This window comes from Cynocephalus volans, chromosome 10 (genome assembly GCF_027409185.1).
Source record: "Cynocephalus volans isolate mCynVol1 chromosome 10, mCynVol1.pri, whole genome shotgun sequence".
NCBI lineage: Eukaryota > Metazoa > Chordata > Mammalia > Dermoptera > Cynocephalidae > Cynocephalus > Cynocephalus volans.
In genome coordinates, this window is record NC_084469.1 from 119,883,708 (window position 1) to 119,907,366 (window position 23,659).

The 23,659-nt window shown below is 39.4% G+C and overlaps 1 protein-coding gene across 1 annotated transcript in view; it reads right to left on the bottom strand.

The window, feature by feature from the left end:
* Positions 1-23,659, bottom strand: part of GAN (gigaxonin) — a 52,195-nt gene that overhangs the window by 20,665 nt on the left and 7,871 nt on the right. The window contains exons 2-3 of the mRNA XM_063110783.1: positions 3,362-3,476; positions 607-957 (exon numbers count right to left, since the gene is read on the bottom strand). Coding sequence (XP_062966853.1) covers positions 607-957; positions 3,362-3,476 — 466 coding nt within the window. The remainder of the gene's footprint in view (positions 1-606; positions 958-3,361; positions 3,477-23,659) is intronic.

The following is a 23,659-nucleotide window of genomic DNA, read 5'->3' on the forward strand; positions in this document are numbered from 1 at the left end:
AACAGCTATAACTTGCTTTATTTCACATATTTGGATGTGCTGTGAATTAAATCGCATTTACAGAAATATTATGTACAGTAATAGCTCAATAAAATAGTAAACATAGATAACGCATCAACATTAATATTACAAGAAAAATATAGAAAAGCCAATGTTCAAAAAAATCCTGATTACTATATAATCACTTTCGCGGTACCTACTGTTCAGAAATATCTAACATATTCATGTCTAATATGAATTATATACTTTTGCTACTTAATCACTAAATTTGAACAAATGATTAGAGCACTCTATGTAAGGTGAAATTCTTTAATGACTAGTTTATTAACCAGTTTTTCAAGAAAATGTTCTTGGTTTTGAAATAGTCATTTTAGGGTATATACTTCTATACTCTGAGTAATAAAAGCCAACAGTCTTTACAGCATAAAGTTCAGAATAACCAAAGGACAGAGAACCGCCTCGTTTCCCCAGCAACCAGTCGACCTTAAGCATCCTCTTCACAACTTTGTAAGTCAAGCTGAAGAAGAGAGATAAAACAGCTACAGTTTGGATTAAAAAGAAAGAAATAAGAAGGCAACATCAGGCCATGCTGGGAATGACAGGTACCTTTCTTAGTTCTGTATCATGTGCTATCCATCGAATTACTGCTTCAAATACGTATCTCTCATTGCCAACATTTAACTTCTCAAGAGAAACCACTTCTTTAAGCTTTTGAGGACTCAGTTCTAGGAATTCTTCTGTGCTGCTGACATCTTGGAAATGAGTCTCCAGGTATTCCGTGGCAAGGTAATGTACATGATGCAGGCAGTAATGAAGTGCAAAGTCACGGATACCGATACAGTTCTCTGCAGCAATACAGCCTTCTAAAAACTCACAGCACAGAGTTTTAAGATCTGTCAGCAGTAGCAGGTCTGCTGCCTGTACGACATCTTGGATTGTATCTTCATTTAGTCTGATCTGTAAGAGTATCACACATATTTTATATTTGAATGTATATATTTAAAACTCAAACCACTGATCTATTAGGCCAAACCACATGACATTTCCATTTCTGTAGCTCAAAGATGGTTGGACATTGGCAATCTCATATGGTTCAACCCTGTTTTTGTCAAGAGTGTGAGGATACCAAGGAGCCTTCTACCATCATAAGCAAGTGTGTACTTGGTTGGCTTTTCTAAGCTCTCCCCCTGCTGTACCAGCGTTAACTACCAGTAACCCTTCTAAAGTGAACTGTCCGCATTGCTTACTTCTATAACTTTAGGAAAAAACCTTAATTGAAATCCTTAGGAAATGGAAAGTTCTGCATTCTATGGTAAAAAACTGAAGGTGGGTTCTTTAAATACTGGCACTAGAACACTGACAATCTAGCTTCCAAATCCATTATGTTCACTCTTCTGCAAACGGTATGCTGAACTGAACTCAAGCAGAGGCAGAGGTCTCATTCTGAACACCAAAACATTGTATACAGAGCAACAGATACAATTGGGTCTCAAAACTACTTCTTGGAATAAATCCCTAATATAAGGGCTTTTTTTTCTCATTATGAATGTTTACTTTTCCTTAACTTTCTTCAGTTTTCTGATTGTTCCTCTTCCTCCACCCACTTCAGTTATTCCTGCAGTAGTAATGCCACGTAAAGACACGAGCCTGCAAAATATTGCCACGATCATAAGTGGACTCCCCCAAAGTGGGGACTGCACCTACATTTGGAAACGTGAAGGAGAGATTTCATAAGAGAGTACGGCCAGAAACATTTTTACCACAGATACCAAAAAAATTTTGTACCACAGATACCAAAAAAGTGTGTAATTGCCAATCACCTTAGAAATGGAGCAACAAAACTGTGAAAAGCAGATACTGAGGAAGCCACACGTAAGGGGAAAGCTCCCACTTACGTGACAATAAATTTAGCCACAAGATAGCAGATGGCTACAGACTGTTCAATTATATGCATGAGAAAAAACACTACGATGTACTTCAATAAAACTAAACTGCTAACTCAGGAGTTTGTTATAACTTACACTGCAACTAAGGTTTTCAATTTAAATTGGGAACAAATCACAGAAGTCAATCTGTAAATAAGATTTCAAGTTTCAAATCCAAGCCTGACCATGGATATGCTCTTACCGGTTTATAACTTGTTACCTGCTGCTGCAACAACTGCTGCTGAACTGTCTTTACAGGTTACACAAGAGGATGGTCTTAAGCCTGGTTTTGTGATGCTACAGTGTAGCTCCAGAATTTTAAGGGTTGTCCCCAAATGAATTTAAACTCACTATTTTTAACAATCATACACATACACACCCACCACCTAATATGTAGAGAAAAGAGAAGGGGAGGGGATAACATTATGAAATCAAACAACAAACTTCAAAAAGGATGAGGATCACTGAGTATGACTCTGGACAGAATGAATGTATTTAGACACAGTAAGTAATACATTCAGAATACTTAGAAAATATGTAGGAGAAGCAGCCTTTACAGAAGGGAAAAGTAAAACAAGAGTGATGAAGAAGGAACAAAGGACAGAGGAGGGAACAAGATCTCAAGAAGAATAAAGATAAATGCATTCTCATATAACCAAATGTAAGATACGCTAACCTCTTCCTTCCATTAAAAAAACTAGCCCTGATTCACACCTGAGATTCTCCTTAAGAGTCCTCATGCTATACTTTAAATCACATAGTTGGGGACAGGAGGAGGGCAAAGGAAAAGAAAGAAGTTTAATAACATTGCTTTCTTCCCTGGGTATCATTAAATCTCAGAAATATAAGTGGGTACAGAGAGTAAAAGGAAATCAGGAAGAAAGGATGTGGATCGGGCAGGGATGTTGGCACTACTAAGGCAACAGGACCAAGGCATCATGAACATAATACAGGTGCCTGTCACTAGTGTGAATTTCCTTTCTTGGTAATGATCTATAAGGAACTCTTTATTTCTACAAAATAATCCCCAGTGCCCAAGGAAGCTCCTATCTCTGTGCTGTGGAGACAATACATTCACCAATAGTGTAGATACAAACCAAGATTGGAGTAAAGAAGATCCAAAACAAAACAACAACAACAAAAAAGACAGCAGTGAAGGGAGTGTCCCATGTTCTTCCTCTCTCATACTCAGAACGGTAAAAATAGAAACTGGGATTTGGGTCTAAGATATTACTTCCTCTGCTTCTCTTAATTTAGCAGAGCCCTGGAAGCACACACATGGGGTGCCATTACCAGTAGGAGATACAAGTCAAAGCACACAATGACAGAGATGAAGATGACAGCGTCACTTTGTCATACAATGGATGAAAGTAGACCCTCACCCTGAGATTGAGAAGCCTCTACTTAGGTCTTCTTTCCTTTGTTTCTCATCATACCTGCCCACTGAAGATGTAATCCAGGATCTCTCTCATAACCATTACCGATATCCCTTCAAGTTCAATCTTATAAGTTGATCCATCATCTTTTGGAGGATTATAGTTTAACTTTGTCCTAAGAAAGGGGAAAAAAATGCAAAATTTCTATGAAAGAACAGAAATAGCTATCAATATTTATACACTAAATATAAAGGATATGATACTTATCAGTATATGAACCTCCACCTAGAAAATTTAGTTTGTTATCTTTAGATCAATATATTTTTATAACTTTTAACTATAAAACATTGGTCCAGGATTCAAAATGCTGCTTCTTGAAAAACAAAACAAAAGAACTCAGATCCCCATGAGTACGAATCTCTATTTCACCTTGGAAATCAGGCCCTTTAGGCTTATTTTTTAAATGTATTTAATTATTTAATTATTTTCAATAATGTAACAAGGACTCCATAAACCTACCACCTAAAACAAAAGCTAACACCTTGACAATAACCTGCTTCTAACCAAATGGTCCTCCCCACCAATCCATTTTTCTGCTTCCAACATCTGAAGTAACTATTATTCTAAATCTTATGTTCAATTTTCCCTTCTTTTTTATTATTACATCCGTGAAATATATATAAATATTTTTTAAGTTATAAATTGTTTTTAATTTTACAAAAGGGTGCATATAAATTGTCCTTCTCTTCTTTCTGCTGTATAATATCCCACTTTCTTATTGATGGGCCTCTGGGATTGTTTTGAGGTTTTTAATGTTGTCAACAGTGTTGCTATGACTATTATTATCTGTGTCTCCTTTTGTACTACGTAAAAGATTTTCCCTTGCATATAGCCCTGGGAGTGGAAGTATGCTACATTATTCTCCAGAGCAGGAGATCATACTAAATTATTCTCCAAACAAAGTGGAGCAGTTTACAGCCTCATCGGCTATGTGTAAGAGCACCTGCAGAGTTGCAAACTACACCACTTGAATCTGGTATACATCTCCAGTTTTGCCAGTCGAATGAGTGAAACGTACCTCACTGCTGTCACCTGCACTTCCCTTCTTACCCTGGTGCTGAACAGCCTTTCATAGGCTTGTGGCCATAGAGGCTTCCTCTCCGTGAAACACTTGTTCGGTTCCTGTCTCTTGGTTTTTTGTTATTTGTCCTTCTCACATTGAAGTGTAGGAGTTCTTTATATATTTTTGATATTAATCCCTTAGCAGGCTTTACACTTTTTTAAAGATTTAAACAACAATTTTTTAAACGATTTAAAGAACAATTTTTCATAGTCAATGCATTTTGTGTTGTTTAAAAGCCTGTAACTTACCCAAAGTCCAAAAGATATTCCAATATTTTTTACTAAAAAAAATTGTTTTTTTAAAAATAATTTAAGTGAAATTTTAAAAATAACTTTGAAATATGCCATTGATATGAATTACAATTCTGTTAAATCCCAGGAATGGCATCATATTAACTGCTACCTAATAACCATGCTTTCTAAGAAAAGAAAAGAAAAGAAAAGAAAAGAAAAGAAAAGAAAAGAAAAGAAAAGAAAAGAAAAGAAAAGAAAAGAAAAGAAAAGAAAAGAAAAGCACACCTTTAAATGCTGGTATCCAAGTGGTGATAATTACAGGGAGAACATCTTAGAAACAAACATTTTTGAACTCATCCTTCGCATTCAGGCTTTTATAATAAAGTCAATAAAAATCATACTTTTGTTAGATTGAATACAAAGAGAACAGGAAACAATATTAAAATTTCATAAGCTAGAAAACAGACAAGATTAAACGACTTGGAATATCTGAGGAAGCTTAATCCTAATTTAACAGCAAGCAAAGCCAGACACAACCTAAACTGCACTGTAGAACCCCGAAGGCTCAGAAACTGGTACTACAAGGTAGCTGTGGAAAGAGGGGTAAAAGACGAGCTGAAATAGAACTGATTGACAAAGTCTGAAGAATTAAATTCCCAAGTCCTCACTCCATGTGTATACACAACTTCTGCGCACAGTTTAATAAGGCTCTCCTCAGCTCCAGCAGAAGAGATTTATACTCTGAAATGTGTAAAACTGAGGGTCGCTGGGTGGGGGGATACAAGGCATATTTGAGGTTAAGTGTATTGTGTCAAAAACTGAGAGAGTTGGGCCGACCCCGTGGCTCACTCGGGAGAGTGCGGCGCTGGGAGCGCAGTAGCGCTCCCGCCGCGGGTTCGGATCCTATATAGGGATGGCCGGTTCACTCACTGGCTGAGCGTGGTCACAGAAAAGGCCAAAAAAACCAAAAAAAACAAAAACAAAAACAGAGAGTTAAGAGAATGTTTACATACTGAATGATGAACCATCAGTCTTCCCCCCCACCTAGCCCCCCAAATCCTGCTCCTAAAATGCTGAAAGCCAGAGCTATATCCTCTAAGCAAGAAACTAGAAGACTCTTCTGGAGGATTTGATAAGCTCAAGGGTATAGACCTAAAGGTACAAACATCGATCTGCCCCAAGAAAATAACCCAGTCTGATGATGCAACACGAGATCATGAAATCCACGGTCAAAAAGCCTAATCTATGGGCTCCGAGCTTCCAATATATTTTGAAGCAGCACTTCTGAAACCTCTCATGTCACATGGCATGTAGAAAATGTAATATTACGCTGGGGTAAACAGAGACTCTCAGTAGGCTGAGGGCTAGATAGGGGCCCCCAGCCTCTCCAGATAATGCCCAGCTACTCTGAAGACTGACACCATCAATATCTTCAACACACCTGCAACACATTTTTTGGCATACTAGTCAACTCTGTTTTAGAGCCCCACTCTTAAAACTGAGCAAACAGGACTCACTAGCCATCTAGGAAAGATGAAGGACAGAAGACAAAACCAACAGAAAAAAGGAAACTTGGAAGAAAGTAAGGATTATGTCAAAATGAAAAGTTCATTGAAAAAAGAAACCTCTCATTAATATTCCAAGAGAGTAAAGAGAGGATTCTGTGTTTATGAAACAAGAACAAGATGCTGTAAAAGGAACATACAGAGAACAAGTAATTTTTAATGATTGCAATTTTTCTTTTTTAAATGTAAGGTCAAATAAGAAGTTGACGCAATCTCCTACAAAAGAGAGCAAAAGGACAAAGGCAGATAGAATACAGAAGAAAACTGGAGGATCAGGTCAGAAGGTTGAATATCTGAAAAATAGGAACGTCCCCTCCACCAAAAAAGAGAAGACTACCAAGGAAGTACTCATAACAATGGATGAAAATAGACCCACCCCAAGGCATATCATCATAATACTTCAGGATACTGTTAACAAAAGAAACATTCTTACAAACTTCCAGAAAGAAAAACAGGTTACACAGAAAGGAACATGAATCAGAACTGCTTCATACTTGTAAATGGAAGTTAAATAGCAATGGGGAAATGACTTTAAAAAACTGAAGCAAAACTATTTCTAACCTACATTTTTATAACTAGCCAAACTGTCAATCAAATGTCAAGACAGAAGAAAACATTTTCAGAAGACAATTTCACAAAACAATTTACTTCCCATGCAACCTTTCTCAGAATGCTGTTGGAAAAAGTGCCCCAACCAACCAAAGGAGCAAATCAACAAAATGGAAGATTCTGGATGCTAAAAAGACATGATCCAGCACAGAAAAGAGAAGAGAACGCAGGATAATAGCTGTGTACCAGTAGAAGGAAACCAGTCCATTCTGATGCCAGTAGGAGGCCCTTGTAGATCTTTAAGAAGATGAGATACAAAATGTATCCGAAGGTATAAAAAGGGTATTTAGACAACTTTGTTTTTCCCCTATATTTCATATCTACTGTTCCTGCCTCTATAATTTCTGCTGAACTAAGAGTTTTACTCAAAAGGTATATTCTTTCCACTTGCTGCGCCCTAGGTTTATCTACATGCCTGACACTTTTATTAAGGGAAAAAAATTTCAGTCAATTCTCAATCAATCAAAAGAGAAAACAGGGTAAGAGGTAAGAATAATACCTAAATCATTAATAGTTGGCTTTGCTATCCATCACATAATCTTTTGGCAACCAACATGTCTTCCTAGTAATGTTTCACTTAGGATGTCATGACTATTTGTCTTTCTTACTCACTGTGCTGGTTATCAAGGTATTGCCTCTCAGCTCCAAATTCATCCTTCTTGCTCATTCTGTGAAAATGGATCTGAGCCTTTTAAATAGTTTTCCTTTGTCAACTGGCATGATGCTCAGCTTTTCAGTAGAGGGCACTGGAGAGACACCCCACGAGGAAATTGTTTTGCTTCCTGGCTCCTATGCTGCAGGCTTCTTTCCCAGCCTCAGGCTCCTGCAGTACACAACTGCCAGCAGCACCCTACAGTTTTTAGGCACCTCCCCACGAATAGCTTTCCCAGGTACCATAGAAGACAGATTTTCAGCATGTTCCACCAATGTGGCTCTTCTGCCATTCAGTGAGCCATGGGTGTGCCCTGTCTAATAAGATTAGCCCTGAGGGGGTGGTGTTGGCTGCTCCTCAGATCTGCTATTTCTATATTTTTTAGAGTTTTCTTTACTTCTTCCTAGCCAATACTTCATTACTCTAATCTCCTATTGTAGTTAATAATTCTTTATATTAAACTTTCCTTGTTCAAATTTCTGTGTGGTTTCTATCTTCTGACTAAGACTGATACAGGCAGCAACCTATTTAAAGGTGGTAACTCCAGTACATTCAGATAGAGGAGCCTCAACCTCACATAAAAATTCTTATTTTAATATAATGCTTGTTCCATCAAGAGCTGGCTGTACCTGCATGTGTGCTGTAGAGGGTAGCAGGACGAAGGGGACTGGGCTAATAGGGAAAATGTGTAAGGGGACTTTTACTGTTTCCCCTTTTTATTTCTATTTTTTGACCCATGTGACTGAATTGGTTTTTATTCGTTAGAGATAACTCTATTGCCATATGTTTCCACAATGAAAGAGGATCCTTTTAAAAGAGTACAGTTTTCTCTCAGCAGATGGTGGAGTATACACAATGGCTAAGAGGACAGAAAAAAAGACTCCTCTAAATATGAGCACTGATCATTTCAGGCTTCTATAAATGTGATCCTTCCCAAAGCCTATGAAAAAATGAATCATTGTGCACTCAAACTCTCTTAACATCTGAAGGTTAAATAACAAAACTTTAATTATGGTTTAAACTCACGTTACGTTACATCTACCCCCAAACTTTCCCATCATCCTATCCCACCTTTGACCTCCCCCAGTACCATCTGTGCACACCCAATTCGTACCCATTTTTGGAAGACCGGTCCCAATGCCAGTTGCTCCACAAGTTTTTTCTAGATCACTCCATCATGCCACAGGCTGTGTTCCACCCTCACCTCCTTGCAGGTAAAAATAACTTCTGCTATAAATTTTCCCAGCACTTGATCGATGTCTTTACTATGATACATTATGAGATTATCAAATTCTGTCCTTTATTATGTCCTTTATAAACTCTAAGTGCCTTGAGGCCTCTTTATTATTGTAATCCTACAACCTAGCCCAGCAGGTTAGAAAGAATTGATGATGCTCAATATTTTTTTGTAAAATAAAGTTTCAAACTGATAGTGGTCTTTAAATATTTGAAGTACTATCGCATGAAAGACTTTTTTCTGACGATCTCAGGTACAACGAAGCCGAACTAGAATCAATAATAAGGAAGAACTTCCTAATAATTTGATCTGTCCAACGCTGAAAGGACTGAGGCCCAGGCTTCTTAAACTTCAACATTCATAAACTCATCGGGGAGTCTTGACAAAACAAGATTTTTCTGATGCAGAAGATTGGTGGTGGGGCCTGAGCGTCTGTGTTTATATTATAACAAGCTCTCAGGTGACGTGCATGCTGCTGATCTCCAGATCACTCTTTGAGGAGCAAGGGGTTAAGTGGTACTTCTCAAAAGACCCATGGTGCGTTTTTGTACTTCCAATCCATCTCAGATGAACATTTTGTAAAATATAATAAAAATTAATTACAAAAAATCAAAATAAAAAAGGTATAAAAAATACAGGCCCCAGTGATTTTATCATTAGATTCAACAGACATAAATTACTCCGTCAAATTGCTATGAGTTTCTAAACTCTTATTCTCGATGTCTGCACTTACGTCAGCATGGACAGGTGACAGACAAAGTGCAGACCATCACTGGTCTGCAGACTACATCTCAGTAGCATCAGGCCATGATCATCTGTCTGCCAAGAACACAGACTGTGAGAGTCGCTCAGAATCTACTGTGAAACAGTCCTGCTCCACAGCCTTGTCATTCCCAGCTGCTTCCTTCCCTCATTTCTCAAAGAGTCACCATTCCTTTCTCATTTGGTAACCCCATAAATTTGTCTTACTGTCCTCTTTTTGTCTTCACTTTTCCCACAACTTCCCAGTTTAAACCTCTATAGACCTTTAGCTTTGTTTCACTGTTTTATGTCTTCCGTATACCCTAATTTTCCTAACACCTACCCATTAACTGTCCTCACTCTTCCAGTCCAAAGCATTCTCCTTAGCTTTTCCCTTTTTCACTGAGAATTTTCACATCTCGAACATTGTTTCTACCTCTGCCAAATGTAACAGAGAGCTCAATGAAATATATTGAATGAGCTAATAAATAATTGTAAAAGCTAAACCAAGGGGTTAATAACTGGTAATTTTGTTTCTAAAGTGAGCCTATAAATCAACTTCAATCTCACAGCCTATAAATCTTCTCTACATTCCCCATTCCCACTCCAGGAAGCTACAGGATTACATGTAAATTTGATGGAAGTCACAATATCCTTGTTTTTATTATTATGTGATGTCAATTTACAAACTCTCTCCTATAGTAGTCTTAAAATACCACTTTGAGAATTTCATAACATTTGTTGAGAGAAAGTAGAAATAATTGGGAGTATTATAAAAATGGGCCTCAGGTGTTCAGATATAAATATCCAGGACTGTCGCACTCTTCCCCAGTTTTCTGTTTCTAGGGCAAGATATTTTCCCTCTCTGCTCCCATTTTCTTATTTGTAAATAGAAGAGATTAAATAAGGCGATTTAAGATTGCTTGTATCTCTGCACGTTTCTTGGCTGAACTGCTGAACCTGGCCATACAGACCCAGCCCTGAGACCCACCCTATTGAATTGCAGAGGCTAAAGTCCAGCCAATTCAATCAGTTATCTAGGATTTATAATCTACCTCTTGTGGATTATGCAGTCTAAGTTTATTTTTCCTCCAATTACCTATCCTTTGACCAAGCACTTTTTAAAAATTTTCTGTTCTATTAAAATTGAACAAAACATAAAACAAAAATCAACTTTGCTTTTTCTTGACAACACTGAAAAAAGGTTTTATAAGAAAAAACTTGTTGGCTACTAGCTAATAGAGAGGTTGGTATTATGAAAAGTCTTTCATCAATGAAAGGGGTCTACAACTTTTAAATAAATATAAGAGCCAAACATCTGTTTGGTATATACAGTCCTCTTCTTACTGGCTTCCAAATTGCTGAAAAAGTTCAACGTGTCTAAATGACGCACCAAACAACCCAGATAATCAGGCCTGGTCCTCTTCTTCCAAGAATCATCTTAGACATTACTGAATGGGATCTGATGTAACAGCGATAGAGAATAAGTCTAAGTGACTTTTCTTCCCCTCTCATGTAAAAGCTTGTTTCCTATAAAAGCAAGGAAATATTCAAATAGAATGCAAGAGAATGTAATGTTCAAGAAGTCAAGATTTACAGACATTCTGGGGTGACTCATGGGCCTTACTCATATGGTTTCAAATGATTCATGTCACCTCGAGCTATGTAGCTACCAGGATCAGGTTCTCTGAGCTATGTGGAGAGGAGCCTGGGCTAGCCATGTCACTTCTTCATTTGTCCTCTTAGGCCAAACTAGTAATTTTTAAAAATTAATTTATGTATTTTTAATTGAAATATAGTGATTGTACATATTTATGGGGTGCAGAGTTATATTTTCATACATGCATACAGTATATAGTGATCAAATCAGGATAGTTAGCAAATTCCTCATCACCAAAATTTATTGTTTCTTTGTGATGAGAACATAACAGCTCCTCTCCTCTAGTATTTTGAGAACACACAATAAACTACTGGTAATTATAGATGCCTAGCACTACTGTACACCAGTAGAACTTATTTTTCCTACCTAGTTGTAATTCTGTGTCCATTAACCAGCCTCTCACTGACCCCTTCCCAGAGTCCAGTGTCCACAGTCAAACCAATAATTTATGTTCCCGTGGCAAGTTTGTTTTACAGATGCCCCCCACTCCTTTGTTTTCCTGAGCTCCTAAAATCCATATCAAAAATGGATCTTTAGGGCAGAAAATGTTTAGGGCAGTGAAACTACTCTGTGGGATACTTATAACGGTGGATACCTGTGTCCAAACTCATAAACTGTATAACACCAAGAGTGAACCGTAATGTAAACCACAGTCTTTGGGTGACAACAATTCTTCAACGTAGGTTCATCAATTCTAACAAATGTACTACTTTGGTGTGGGATGTTGATAGGAGGGGAGGCTGTGCATATGTGGGGACGAGGGGACAGGGGATATCTGTGTACCGTCCTCTCAATTTTGCTGAGATCTTAAAACTGCTCTAAAAAATAAAGTATTTTGTTTAAAAGCTCTTTTAGTCCCCATTCAACTTAATGAAATACCCATCTGCAGTTGCCGTTTCCATCAACAGATGGCATCCTCTCCCAGAGGCCTTTTTTGGCACACTTTTGTGGGTGGGAAAACAGAAACCTAGCTCACAGTTCCTGCCATCCAAGAATCCCATCTACATGGAAGAAAAGCATTTACACAGATGTCTGAGACCTGACCAGAGGTCTCAGAGCAAAGCCCAAGAAAGCCCTAAGCAAGTGGAAGGATGTACCCTGGGTACCAGAGACCTACAGGCGAGTTCCCTCTTCACAGCAGCACCTGACCTACACCAGCTGCCAGCGACCGAACCAATCATCAAGGTGCTCTTCCCAAGACAAAGGCAAGTTAGGAGAGTACCAAGGAGAGGAGACTCCAGGGGAGCAGAAGGATAGCGCTGTGTGCCCTGTCTGGGGAACGGCTGTCAGCCTCACATCGGCACACCAGAGCCAAGGTAAGAAGACAGGAGGTAGCACAGGGAAGCAGAAATGGGCACTGGGCCACACTCCTCCTCTCACTACTCTAACAGGTGCACTTTATTGACAGAGTGGCATTCTAATGGAGGTTCAGTACTCTCTCTTTTCCTTCATTATTTCCTTTAATTTTCCTCTATTCATTTCTAGCTAATGAATTTCTAGCCTCCAATTCTTTTTACCTAAAGAGATTATGGTTTTTACTTACACCATCCTCACATAGATCCTGGAATGACTCCCAATTTGAATGGATTTTAAGAGTAGTTCCTCAACCTGGCCTCCCAGAATCTTCCAGAGAGCTTTTATAAAAAAGCAGCTTCCTGGGTCCCATCTCAGACCAATTCAATCAGGACTGGGACTGTACATATTGAAAGTTCCCAGCTCATCCTGACACATCCCCCCGCCTGGAACGCTCTCTCCGCACCTCACTCCCATATTCACCTGGGTCAATCCTTCACTGGATTCAGGTCTCTGAACCTCCAAAGAGCAGCCTAGGTACCCACCCTGTCTCACATAACAATCCCCCCATTCCTCCTCCCCTGCTTTGTTTTTCTTCATAGAATTTATCACCATCTAATAAAATTGCATTCATTTAATGTCAACATCTATGAAGATATTTTTTCCCCCTTACTCTATCCCCACACCTAATAAAATGTCTGGCACTGAATGGGCATTTAAATAGACTTGATAATGAGCACATAATCAGGTTAGGGAACCAATGTTAGTGACTGTTTTCCTGTGGCCCTGAAATCAAATGCCCACAACCATTCAGAAATGGCATTGTTAACCAGATAACAGTTGTGAGATTTTTTTGTACTACATCCTGGTTTGTCCACAATGAGGAGGTGATGCTCTCCTTCCACATCAACTCAGGGTGTCCTTTACAGACAGCAATTCAAGAGTTTAATGCTCAAATGTTCAACTACTCCAAAGCTGCTCAAATGTCTACAATGTAACAATCTGCCTTTGTGCTGGGGCCCGAGAACTGGACTCTCAGGCTGTCTGTAGAGGAGGTTTTCTGTTTGTGGATAAGCCTGGTGTACCCATCCCCCATTTCACTGCTCTCCACTCGCCATCACCAGTGCCCTGCCTGGGAAAATCAGGAGTTACAATGTCATGAAAAACACACAGGTTAGGAAAGGTTTCAGGAAAATCACGAGTTTACTGTCCAAGTGTCATCCCACCAACCAACAACATGGCAGTGAAGGTGAAGCAGACCTAACAGAGGATGCAGAACAACTCCCAGGAGGCCACGGCCAAAATCCTTTCCTTCCCCGACAACCTCCCTTCCTCCAACTACACAACACATGACATTTCACAAATATGCCTCCCATTTTCCTCCTGGTATCTGCTGTGGGTTAAATGTGTCCCCCAAAAGTTCATGTGTTAGAAACTTAATCCCCATAGTAACAGGGTTAAGAGGGTGAGCAATCTGATTACAGTATCTGAAAGGTGGGGCCTTTGAGAGGTGCCTGGATTGTGAAGACTCTGTCCTCATGAACAGATTAATACACTCATGAATTAATGGGGTAATGGTTTAGTAGGTTGTCATGAAGGCAGAGTGGTGGCTTTATAAGGAGGGCACATGAAAGGGCTCTTGCCATCCCTGTCATGTGACACCCTGGGATGCTGTAGAGTTACCACCAAGAAGAAAGCCCTCACCAGATGTGTTCTCTGGACCCTGGACTTCCCAGCCTCTGAAACTGTAAGGAATGAACCTCTTTTCTTTATACATTACCCAGTTTCGGGTATTCTGTTATAAACAACAGAAAACAAACTAGTATAATATCACATCATCCACTTTGAAGATGAAATATGGCATTTTGTATTTAGCTTTGTTCTGAGTAGCTATGTCCAATTACATCCATATCTAGAAGAAATATCAGAATAGCAATTGTATGCCTTTGAGAATCAAGTGATTTGAACCAAGGAGAAATTTATCTTGGGCTGGCTGGTTAGCTCTGTTAGTTAGAGTTCGGAGTTATAACACCAAGGTCAAGGGTTTGGCTCCCCATAGTGGCCAGCTGCCAAAAAAATTTTTAAAAAAACAAACCACGTGATCAAACTGAACATTACCAATGTTGGGACAAACCAACATTATGGGGCTCCTGATATGATGCACTGAGAAAGACACAATATCACTTCTGTAGTATTCCTGTCAAAAATGCACAACTCAAATCTAATAGTAAGAAATCAAGCAAACCAAAGTCAAGGGGCATTCTATAAAGTAACTGAGCAGTACTCACCAAAAGTGTCATGGTCATGAAAGACAAAGACAGACAGAGGACCTGCCACAGACTGGAGACCAAGGAGACGTGACAAGAAGATCACCGTGAACACCGTGAAGCAGGTGCTATCCTAAGCACAAAGGGGGGCAAACAGCTCTCTGGAGAGAGTGATGACAGAAAACTTCACAGAGGTGGCACCTGAACTGGGTCTTTGATGAGTATTTTACAGGCATATCAGGAAGGAGAGGAAGTACACGAACAAGGGGGGACAGCACAGGCACTGAAGCACTGCACATTCAGGGAAGGAGAGAATGCCAGGCATCTAGCAAGGCTGGAGAGTAGAGGTAGATAAAGTATATGGGGGAAGAGGGTGGGGAGGAGGGAGGGTGGAGAAGAGCCAGCCCCGATGGACCTGAACACCCTTCGAAGGAATTTGGACTTCACCTTAAGAGAAACAGAGCCACTCCTTAGGAGTATGGCTTTCTTTTTAACTTTATTTTCAAGCAATTTTAGACATATAGAAAAGTTTCTAAAAATTGTAGAGTTCCTATATGCCCTTTGCCCAACAATTATCAAAACTGAGAAATTAATATTGGTACAATACTACTAACAAAACTACAGACTTTATTCAAATATCATCGGTTTTCTCCTAATGTCTTTTCTCTGTTCCAGGATCCAACCTACAGCCTCAGACTCCATTTGGTTGTGTCTCCAACCTGTGACAGCTCTTCCGACTTTCCTCGTCTTCCTTGACTTCAACACGTTGATAAGTCTTGGTCAATTATTTCATAAAATGGCCCTCAACTTGGGTTTGTTTAATTTCTTATGATTACACTGACGTTCTACATTTTTGGCAGGAACACTATAGGAATAACATCGTACCCTTTTCCACATCACATCAGGGAGAACATGATGTTGATATGACTAATTACTGGTGAGGTTAACCTTGGTCACTTGCTTAAGGTGGTGTCTGCTAGTCTCCATTGTCAAGTTACTATCTTTCTCTTTGTAATTAATAAACACACTGGAGGAGATAATTTGAGAGTAATCAAATATCCTTTTCCTCCTCTCTTGCCCACTAATTTTAGTATCCATAGGTGGATCTTCCCTATGACAATTATTATTGTGGTGTTTCAATGATAATTTTGTATTCTCTATTTCTCCTACATATATTAATTGAAATTCTTTTGTAAGAAAGAACTGTCTCCTCTATTCCATTTATTAGTTTATTTATCCATTCATTCATTTCTTCGTTCACAGACCCATGGACGTTTATTTTATTCTAAGGATTATAACCCAATATTATCATTATTTATTTTCCTGCTCAAATTGTTGCAGTTTGGCTATTGGGAGTTCTTTCAGGTTGGCCCCTGCAGCTTTCGAGAAACCTTTATCTTCTTCTGAGCCCCTCCATACTTTCTAGCACAAGATGCTCCAGGCTTATGGTGTGTTTTTCCTGCCCCAGCCCTGAATCAACTACATCACCAAAGACATTAGTTCTAAACATTAACCAATTATATTCTAGAAACATCACTCTGGAGGCAGCAGTGTGGAAGACTGATGAGGACTGAGCATGGAGGCAGACAGACAGTAAGAGATCCCGTCACAACTCAGAACTAAGAAAAGCTAGTACTCGAGTAGGGGAAGTGGCAATGGTAACAGTCTGAGTGTCAACTAGATGTGGAGGTACAAGGGGAAGGTGGCATCTCCTATGATGCCCATGTTTCTCCTGGGGTGTCTGGTAGTGTATTAACCAGCACAATAAATGAAGGACAACCTAGCTGGGGGAGAGAGAGCTAGGCCTGACTGGGTTTCAGGCGGTCACGTAGCAGGCTGTCAGATCGATCGGGCTGGGGAGAGAGGAAGAGGTAACGGCACCTTTGAAGTAGATGAGGTCGTTGTGGGAGAGAGTATAGGATGAGGACAGAACATTTTGCCTAGTCGAGGTGTAGAGACAGACAGGCAGGGGAGCCAGAAAAGCAAACTGTGGGGAAAATAGAACAAAAGGGGTCACAGAAGCCTGTAGAGACCAAGCAAGCATCAAGAAAATGATCAAAAGCAGATAGTGATAAATATGGCAAATAGGTCAGTAAGGTAAACACTTAAAAAGTTTCACTTCGTTTGGCAATTACATTTTGCAGTTTTTTAAAGAACAGTTTTAAGGGAGTCATGAGATACGAGCCTAACTGCAGGGAGAAGACAAAACAGAAGGTGAGACTGTGCACAAGATAAAGAGACTATTTTTTCAAGAATCTTGGTTGCAAAGTCAAGGTAATCATGCACTTGTTAGAAGAAGATGCAGTCTATTTGCTTTAAACAGATGCATTCATCCAACATTTGCAGATCTCCTATATGTCTGGCACTGGAAATGACACATACTTTTATACTAGGCAAAAGGAGCCAGGAGAGAAGGAAAAAAATAAAAAATACAGGAGAGGAAGAGGACATACAACAGAACAACATCCTAGAAGAAATAAGAGAATATGGGTGGGCGAACAGGAGGGGAGAGAGCCAGGGATAATTAGCCTTGATTGTCAGTCTTAGCTATATAGAAGACTGGCATGTAACTAATCATTTACATTAATTTAAATAGCATTAAAAGTTTATATGTCCAAACTTTTTAAAAAATTTTTAAAAATTGAATACTGTAGACAAAGCTTGACAAATTACAATCCGCTGCTTGTTGTTATATGGCCTTTGAGCTAAAAATGTTTTTTATATTTTTAAAAGGTTGTTAAGACAAAAACAAAAGCATACGTGACAGAGGCCACATGTGGCCTGCAAAACCTAAAATATTTCTGACCCTTCACGGAAAAAGTTTGCCAATCCCTGCTCTGGGTATTTTTATACTATGTCCCACAACCACACAACATTTTAAACTCTAGTCTAACACATACATGTTATACAACAATTTTGAGAAATCTTTCCCCAAAGTTACAAAGTAATGGTGATTGCTAGAAAAAAAAAAAAAAAAATCAGATACACACTGCTAGGGTCTGTATATGATAATACAGTCTTCCTGGACAGTAATCTGGTTTCACATAACAAATATTTCTATCTTCTGATCAGGAATATAGCCCCCAACGTGGGTTTATCTGTACCCACAAAAAATATAAAGAATAAAAAATCCAAAAGTTTTTTTCTGATTTGTTTAATGTGACTATTTGGAAGAAAAAAAACCTAGAAATTAAAATGTCAAACAGGAGAATGATGAAGCAAATTATATGGGACAATATGATGTAATAATAAATAGCTATTAAAAGTAATGATTATGAGCATTACATTGAGATATTTGAGAAGGATGTGAAATGACTTCAAGAAAAAAGATGAATACGGGCAGACCCCATGGCTCACTCGGGAGAGTGCGGCGCTGGGGGTGCAGCGGCGCTCCCACCGCGGGTTCGGATCCTATATAGGAGTGGCTGGTGCACTCACTGGCTGAGTGCGGTGTGGGCGACACCACGCCAAGGGTTGCGATCCCCTTATCGGTCACAAAAAAAGACCAAAAAAAAGAAAAAAAGAAAAAAGATGAATATTAATCCCTTGTTAGATGCATAATTAGCAAAAATTTTCTTCCACTCTGCAGGTTGTCGTTTCACTCTGTTGATTGTTTCCTTTGCTGTGCAGAAGCTTTTTAGTTTGATATAGTCCCATTTGTTTATTTTTTCTTTTGCTGCTTGTGCTTTCAGGCTCATGTCCATAAAGTCTGTGCTCAGACCTATGAATCTGACAAGGGATTAATATCCATAATACACAAGGAACTCAAGCAATTATACAGTAAAAAAACAAACAACTCAATTAAAAAATGGGCAAAGGAGCTGAACATTTTTCAAAGGAAGACATACAAATGGCCAACAAGTACATGAAAAAATGCTCAACATCACTAGTCATCAGGGAAATGCAAATTAAAACTACATTGAGATACCACCTTACCACAGTTAGACTGGCTATAATCAAAAAGACAATAAGTAACAAATGCTGACGAGGGAACACTCGTATACTGCTGGTGGGACTGTAAATTAGCACAATCACTACGGAAAACAGTATGGAGGTTTCTCAAACAACTACAGATAGATCTTCCATACAATCCAGCAATCCCTCTTCTGGGTATATACCCAGAAGAATGGAAATCATCATGTCAAAGGGATACGTGCACTCCCATGTTCAATGCAGCTCTGTTTACAATAGCCAAGACCTGGAACCAACCTAAATGTCCATCGACAGATAAGGAAACTGGGGTGTGTATATATATACACAGACCATGGAATACTAGTCAGCCATAAAAAAGAATGAAATACTCCCATTTGCAACAACATGGATGAGCCTGGAGAAACTTATGTTGAGTGAAATAAGCAAAGCACAGAGGGATAAATATCACATGTACTCATTCATATGTGGGAGCTAAGAGAGAAAGAAGGAAGGAAAGACCATAGTAGTGCATTGGACTTGCAGAGGGAGAGAACATTACTTGGGCTACAAAGATGAGTGGCGGGGAGAGGGAAAGGGAGATTGGGGATAACTGGGTGGGGGACCATGGGGTACAAATGCAATTTGTGGAAATGGGTATGCTGCCAGTATGAATTTGGCCCTCACATTATGGCCACCAGGGGTGACAATCAGCTTTGTACCTCATGAATATTCATAACCAATAAAAGTAAATAAATAAATAAAAGATCAAATCCCAAAAGCACTAGAAAAAAATTAAGGAATATTGATATATAAAAAAAGAAAAAAGATGAACTATATATAATACATATATGTAAATTACCACCATAACAATACATTAAGTACACTGTTCAGAACCAGAAGTTAATTTAGGGTGACGTAAATAACTGAACTCTCATGTGATTTTCCACATTTTTTTGTGTATAAAATAGATTTTTAAAAATTTAAATCTAGTTCTTATGATCTTGAAAGTAAAGCAGTCAATAAAATTTCCTCTTAAAAGACAAAGTTTTAAAATGCAAGTTAAAATTTTAAGATGAGTTCAAAGACAGAATCATGATGCAGCAACTTGTGAAGCAAAAAAATTCTTCTAGAATGAAACAAGCCTGATTCCTTGTTCTGGTCACACCCTGACCTTTTGGAAATACACATAAAAGAAATACATTCATGCCACAACCTGTCAAACTATTCCAGATTTTCTACTTAGGCATTATTTTTCAGAAGCTACTCAAAAGAGGCTCCTTCTGTAACCTTGAGACCCCATGCAAATGATCATCTCAAGAGTTAAGCCCTTTTGATTTTGGGGGCACTCTTACAAGTCTTCCCTCTGTAATTAAGAACTGGCTTATCTAGTTCTTTTTTGCTACAATATTACAAATGGTACTAATTACAAGAGAAGCTCCATATTTCAGAAGCAGGTTCATATTTCTACTCACTTTCCATTTTCTCTTTCCCAATGCAGAGTTAGAAGGAAGGTTTATGCCTTTTCAAAGAAAGTGTACCTCCTGGATAAATCCAAAGAGAAAGTAAGAATTTTAATGAATTTATTATCTTCTTTGTATTCATCCTTTCAAGGTAGTTCAAAGCATTAAGTGAATGTTAAGAAACTCTTTCTTTTTCAAAAAGGAGATCATGGGAGTAGGGGAAAACAAAAACTACAGCCTCAAACACACCCCTTTGTAGTTCCCTTTAGTAAATAAGAGGCAGCTTCAGGATGAGCTGCACTTCAGCATCTCTAAGCTCTATCTTAAAACCACCTTTTTGCTTCTGGCGCCTCCTTAATTTATAATCCTCTGCTAAAAAACTTCTTCAAACAACTTGAAGCTGATAATGCCTTCCAAAATGTTGTCAAGGAAATGAATGCTTCTCAATTAATTCTTTAGTCATACTGGAACAAAAGCTATCTCATTGGAGCTACTATTTCTGAATAAAGAATTTGGTCTCTTCCTCTCCCAGGTTCCTTGGCACCAGAAATGGACTCTGTTGGAGCTGACCATGCCATCTAAAACTATACAAACTGAAGACTCTCTTACAGGTTACACTGTGTTGTAAGATGGTTTATTCTGTCTATCTCCCCCAACCACCAATGCATATTCAGCTGTCCAAAATATACAGCATCCTGAACTCTGGTCTTTCATTTCTTCATCACTACTTATAGATCACGATCAACTCAATTCTCTTACAAATGGAAGTTCCATTTATGAATTTAGTGCCTCTGACCCTGTAGATAATGGGCTTTAAAAGCACCCAGTCCATCTGTCTATCGTTTCTCAACACTAAGTAAAAGACTGATACCTGCCATCCTAAAGATACACACCATATACTAAAGGAGCCTGTTGATGGAACTGATTATCTGGCAGAGCTGGGAAAATGTTACAGAGGAAGGAAAATTTGAACCAGGTCTTGATGGACGAATACAAATTTACCTGCCAGAGTAGGAGGTTGAGAAAGGCAGAGACAAGAAACACATGCAAAAAACCCCCACATTCACAGATATGTGAAGCAGTCTGTAGAGCTGTCAAGTACTAGAAGACTATAACTAAGGTGTTTATACAGCAATGTTATCTCACATTCAACAAATCTAAGATTGTTATCTTCCCCACTTTCCTTAAGCAGCCAAGCTCAAAACCTGTTACTGCTTCTTTTTGCTTCATCCTTAGTTCCCACATTCAATTAGCCACCAGGTGATTCCTTCCCTGATGCCTAGGACATGCCATTGTGTGCTAATCCAATCAGCCTAGCAGCTCTGCTCTTATTCTACCCCAGTATAAGAGGCATATGACAACTAAATGACCTTCTTAAGGTAGAGTTCCATCACATTACTAATACTATTCTTTAACGATTACCAACTAATGACTGAATAAGAATCTAAACTAATTAACCAGGCAGCACTCCAGAATACTTCCTTACCTCTCTGCCCATCCACACTTAACCACCATTCCTCTGCAAAGCCTCTAGCCAACCAAATCGGCCTATTCTCTGCCCTGAGTGCATATCTGATGCTCCTGCATATCTGATACCTTCCTTCTACCTGAATGAGACTCCTTGCCCCTCTTTATGTGCCCCGCCCACCCATCCCCTAATCATCATCTCCAAGGTCTTGCTCAAAATGGGTTCCTTTCATATGTGATCACCCATATGAAAGTAGTTCTTCCCCTCAGAACTCCTACACCTAGAAGGATCGATAAAATGGAAACAGCTTTTGCTCCACGCTTTGCTTTTTCATAACTAAGCTGTACGTTACAAAATCATTCTGAATGGTCCCTAATTTAATGCTCACAGTAAGGGATGATGAGCACTGTTTACTGGCCACAACAAGAAAGTCAACAGAGAAACTGGGAGCCATTCCTGATCTCTCCTTCAAATATCTCCAATCCAGCCGCTTCACTCCAACTCCACTGCAAACCCTAGCCCAGGGTATCCCACTTCCTGTCTGAACAGCTGCAGTGTCCTCCTAAGTGGCCACCACCTCCGCTCCTGACTTTCATAATGCATATCCAATCCTGTGGCCAGAGTAACCTTAAAAAACGTACCAAAGAGGCTACATATTCCCCTTCTTAAACCCATTGATGTCCATCTATAATCCTTAAAACAAAACACAAACTCTCTACCACAGGCTAAACCACTTTGAAAAACTGCCTTTTCATCCCTTTTGCGCACTCTGCCACCTCCCTATACACATCGAGCTACTCAGGGAAACGTTACAGCGAGAACTTATTCTTACTGGGAAGCAGTATAAACGCCACCTGGAACTCAGGGACGACAAGGCCCTGCCCACACCTCTAATGTGATTCGATGCCAACCACCCACAGTTCATTATCTCCTGGTATGCCGGTGCTCTTCTGTTCCCAGATCCCCCAATCTGTTTCTACCCCGGACCTCAGCGTTTCTGTGCCCTGGGCCTCCCTGGTTCTTCTCTGGTGCCAATAGCACTGTCTCAGAGTGCTGCTCTCTTCATCTGGTCCACAGAAGCGACCCCTCTGGTCCTCTGTGTGTTCCCTGCAGAGTGTTCATGTTGCTTGGTGATCAGACTTCTTTATCGCCTGCCTCCCCAGCCAGACTCCCTGTGTAACTGGCTGAACAGAAGTCACTCCATTTTGTTAAACTTCTAAATTAAAAAGTTTTTTTTCCTTACATGTGTAACCCGAACCACATAGCTTGCAGCTGGACATTAGAATACAATGATTCTTGTTCACATGACTGCTAGAACGCAATGACTTTTGCTCACACTGTATACACAGAATAATTATAGAAGAATTTAAAAAAAAAATTTTTTTTAAAAGATGACCGGTAAGGGGATCTTAACCCTTGACTTGGTGTTGTCAGCACCACACTCAACCAGTGAGCCAACTGGCCATCCCTATATGGGATCTGAACCCATAGCCTTGGTGTTACCAGCACCACACTCTCCCGAGTGAGCCATGGGCCGGCCCACAGAAGAAATTTTTAACCCAGGTAGCCATTCTTTACTAGCTTACTAACTAGATCTTTTTGAAGTTAACAGGAACTGAATCTGTTAACTTGACTTCATGGAGGATGGTCACCATGAATTAGCTCCCACCTGAGAAGTTTTCTGACGTTTATCTTCAACTTTATGATTATGCCTGCATGTCCTTGCTTAGGTCACCACAAATCAGCCCCCTACCACCTGTCCCTATAAAACCCTTTGGCAAGTCTGTGAAAAGTGGAGATGGTCTTTGAGACATGAACCCATTTCCCCAGGCTGCCGGCTTCCTGATTAAAGGCTACCTTTCCTTACACCAACACCTGTCTCTCGATTATTGGCTACTGAGCGGCGAGCAAACGGACCTTTGGGGTTTCAGTGACACCTGGACACTGGCACCCTGGCTGTCTTGTCACGGCAGAGCCACACATAAACCCTCAAGAAAAGGTTACTGAATGAACTCATGTTCTCCACATAAAGAAAGTTTCTGTAAATGTGATGAATTGAGGTTACTAATATAGTAGTGAATGCTCAAATGAGCCAATTAAATAAGCTTTTGGAGTAGACTTTCAGAAGTGTCTACCTC